This window comes from Nannospalax galili, unplaced genomic scaffold (assembly GCF_000622305.1).
Source record: "Nannospalax galili isolate Female #2095 unplaced genomic scaffold, S.galili_v1.0 scaffold1119, whole genome shotgun sequence".
In the NCBI taxonomy this organism is placed as follows: Eukaryota; Metazoa; Chordata; class Mammalia; order Rodentia; family Spalacidae; genus Nannospalax; species Nannospalax galili.
The window spans coordinates 157,156-160,765 of NW_008343597.1; the positions used below are offsets into that span (position 1 = coordinate 157,156).

Here is a 3,610-nt window from a genome sequence, read left to right on the forward strand (position 1 = left end):
CTGTTTTTAAGTCACTTCCTGGCCTGGGGCGGAGCCAGCCCAGCTCCTCCCTCGGCTCGGCGCCCGCCGGGACTCACTGCGGGGCTGCGGGCCCTCCTCCCGCGCCGCCCTCCTCCTGCGCCGCCCTCCACCCAGCCCGCGTCGTGACCCGTGCTCCCCAGCTGCCCGGCCCACCCAGCGTCCAGCAGTTCTCCCCCCAACCTCTACCCGCCTCGCTTCCAGACAGTTCCCACCTTTGCCCGGTTCCTGGAGTCCTTGTGGGGTTTGCACTGTTGAAAGTTCCAAGAGAGAAAGTGACAGGTCCAGGGTGACAAGATAATATTGCCCTTGGCCCCAAGTAAGGGAAGACCTGGACACCCCTTCCAATAAACAGAAAGACTCTACGGAAAAGGATTGTTGATTTGTGAGGGATTCTGAAGAGGAGAGGATGAGGCTGAAGGAAATCCGTCTCACACAGCATACCCCTGCGTGTCTGCCCCCACACACACCTAGTTCTCCATCACCCCCAGTAACAGCCTCCCTACTACGGAGTCTGGCTGCAGCCCTGGTGTCCTGTCTTCATCCCTCTTCTCCCTCCCAGCACCTAACTGCTGTCACTTTTCCTGCTCTGCCAAGGAGGAGGGAACTGCAGTGACTGCGGGAGAATGGAGAGGCCAGGCAGAGCAGTGGGACACAGACAGGTATGGGGAGGGAGGGGCCCAGGCCAGGTGACGGAGACAGCCACAGAGGGGACAGCCGGGCAAGGAAAGGCTAGCAGAAACCTGAGACAGAGGAGCAGGAACCAAAGCAAAAGGGAGTGGAAGACTTGTGGGCCATGTTGGGACCAAAGCAACTCTGGATTCCCGGCCCCCTACACAGCCCTGGGCTGCCCTTGGCCCTGATGCTTATGATCCTGTGTGCTAGTTGGGCCCAAGAAGGATCAGAGCCTGTCCTGCTGGAGGGCGAGTGCCTGGTGGTCTGTGAGCCAGGCCGAGCAGCTGCAGGGGGCCCTGGCGGAGCAGCCCTGGGAGAGGCACCCCCAGGACGAGTGGCATTTGCAGCAGTTCGAAGCCATCACCATGAGCCATCAGGAGAGACAGGCAACGGTACCAGTGGGGCCATCTACTTCGACCAGGTAATGCCGTCCCCTGTTCAGAGGACCTGCAAGGACCTAGAATCTATCGTCCAAGCCCACTTGCTGTCCCTCAGACTTTAAGAAAACCATTTCCTACATCTCATTATTCCTTCACCTAATTTAAGGGCCACTGCCTGCCTCCTTTTCATTCATCCCCACAGCCCTCCTTGCTGTTTCCCGTTGTGTTTGAATCCATAAATCCCTGTCACACCTGCATGCCACCCTTTCGTTACTCATTACCCCTTCCCTAATCCCAGGGATGACCCTGAGCCCCACTCAGCATGACCTACTTCCCCCAGGTGCTGGTGAATGAGGGCGGTGGCTTTGACCGGACCTCGGGATGCTTCGTGGCCCCTGTCCGGGGAGTCTACAGCTTCCGGTTCCATGTGGTGAAGGTGTACAACCGCCAAACTGTCCAGGTGACCTGAATGTTGGCCCATCTTCAGAGGGAAGGGAAGGTCCTAAATGGAGTACAGCACAGCCCTAGAGAGTCCCTCCATTGACCTGTGTCATGGGGGCCAGAAGCAAGGGAGGAAAGACCCTGGTAAGCAGGGTATGGAGGATGTGCAGATCCCAACACAGGCCACCCCTCAACCCTAGCAGGGGTGCCATAAAGCTCCAGGTTGCCAAAAGGAAGCCCTTGAGAAGAGGATCCTGAGCCGAGGGCTGGGGTACGGATGCTAACTGGACTCCTCTCCTCAGGTGAGCCTGATGTTGAACACATGGCCCGTCGTCTCAGCCTTTGCCAACGACCCTGATGTGACCCGGGAGGCAGCCACAAGCTCCGTGCTGCTTCCCCTGGACCCTGGGGACCGCGTGTCCCTGCGCCTGCGCCGGGGGAATCTTCTGGGTGGCTGGAAATACTCAAGCTTCTCTGGCTTTCTCATCTTCCCACTCTGAAGACCCATGCTTTTGAAAGAAAGAAATCTAGCACCTGGCCCCTGTCTCCTTCCCTCCTCTGCCCCAGACGCAGCATCATTGGGGCAAGCGGGGCTCCCCTCCAGCTGCTTACAGCCCACCTCTTTGCATGAGACCCTGCACCAAGAACCCAAAGCTAAGAGTAGAGAAGAGCAGAGCTATGTCATCTCTAGACAGGGCAGTCCTCACCACCCTGACACAGTTGCCCTCCCGGCCTCCCGCTGCCCCTTGAGCCTGCAGCCCTGGCTTAGGGCAGACTTGGCAAGAGCAAAGCTTGCACTAGTTCACAGACTTCACTCCTTCTGTTCCCACCGCAGCTTCCTGCTCAGTGCTGTTTGGTGACAGGTGGCACAGGTAAGCCTGACAGGCTCTCACAGGGGCCCAGATGGACCAGCCTTGGCGCACCCTGCAGGCTCCTTCCTGTGAGGAATGCCAGCATCAGGGCTCTCAGTGAGCACCGTATGGACAAGGACTGACTGTTCAGCCACACACAGAAGCTTGGGAAGGGTCATAGAGCAATCCCAGAGCCTGTGATGAGAAAGGCAGTTCAGGGACATGTGTCTTGTCTGAACATGATAAACATTCTGCAGATGTACTAGAACAGTCAGCAGGCAAGGATCCTGCCATCCATCTGTGCCAGGTCCCAATGGACTCTGGCCCTCATTTCCCCATGGGAGACTTAGGTGTGTGTGTTTGCTCTGACCAATGGGGGGGTGGGGTGAGAGCAGATATACAGAGCTGGAGGTAAGGGTGGAAGGTCACACATGGGCCATGGAACACATCAGTGACCATGCGTCCTCCTGCTTGGCCACCTCCTAAAACTGCCTGAACTTTGAACGCTGAGCTTCGGTCACTCCCCACTCCTGACTGCCACCTCTTTCCTCTAGCTCTCACTTAGTTAACCAGGCTGTACCCACTGCAGCCTGACCCACCATCTCCCTTCCACCCAATCCATACTTATTGTCTTTAAGCATCCTTCCTCCTTGGGGTCCCTGATTCATCCCTCCAACCACTCTCCTTTCAGCATCAGAAACTCTCTCTTACCCCATTGTCCCAGTGGCCCAGCATGGATGACTGTCAAGAGTTACTAGAGAACCGTGATTGGTGAGACACTGGAAGTTCACTGTAGGGAAGTCGCAGTTTGGAACAGGGGTTACAGGCTTCAAGCACATGTGGCATGTTGAAGAGAAAATGAATGCAAACCTGAGTATTAGAATCAAATAAAAAAGAATATAGTGATACTCAAGTTAAACAAATACCAGTGTGAGTTTGTGGTTTAAAAATGAAACAAGAAGCCAGGCATGTTAGCGCACACCTTTAATGCCAGCACTCAGAAAGCAGAGGCGGGTAGATCTCTGTGAGCTCGAGGCCAGCCTGGTCTATGTAGTACATTCTAGCCCAACCAGGGCTCCATAGTAAGACCCTGTCTCACAAAAAAGAAGCAGGAAGGTAAAGGTGGAGGCTGGAGGTGTAGCTCAGTGGCAGAAGCAAATATGCTCGAAGCACTGGGTTTGATCCCCAGAACTGTGGGGCGGGGGAGGAAAAGGGAGGGAGAAATATAAAAAGAAATAACATTTT

General features: G+C 55.7%; 1 protein-coding gene across 1 annotated transcript; it reads left to right on the forward strand.

Moving 5' to 3' along the window:
* The first annotated feature begins 239 nt into the window (after positions 1-239).
* Cbln3 (cerebellin 3 precursor) lies at positions 240-3,500 on the forward strand. Its single transcript, XM_008839780.3, has 3 exons — positions 240-1,114; positions 1,414-1,533; positions 1,817-3,500. The coding sequence occupies exons 1-3, from the start codon at positions 815-817 to the stop codon at positions 2,012-2,014; spliced, it is 618 nt and encodes a 205-aa protein (XP_008838002.1). The 5' UTR covers positions 240-814; the 3' UTR covers positions 2,015-3,500.
* Positions 3,501-3,610: the final 110 nt, after the last annotated feature.

Excerpts from the sequence above, each read along its gene's own strand:
- Cbln3 (XM_008839780.3), top strand. The coding sequence starts at position 815 with ATGTTGGGACCAAAGCAACTCTGGATTCCCGGCCCCCTACACAGCCCT. Across the intron at positions 1,115-1,413 it reads GGGCCATCTACTTCGACCAG|GTGCTGGTGAATGAGGGCGG; the intron begins GTAATGCCGTCC and ends TACTTCCCCCAG. Across the intron at positions 1,534-1,816 it reads ACAACCGCCAAACTGTCCAG|GTGAGCCTGATGTTGAACAC; the intron begins GTGACCTGAATG and ends TCCTCTCCTCAG.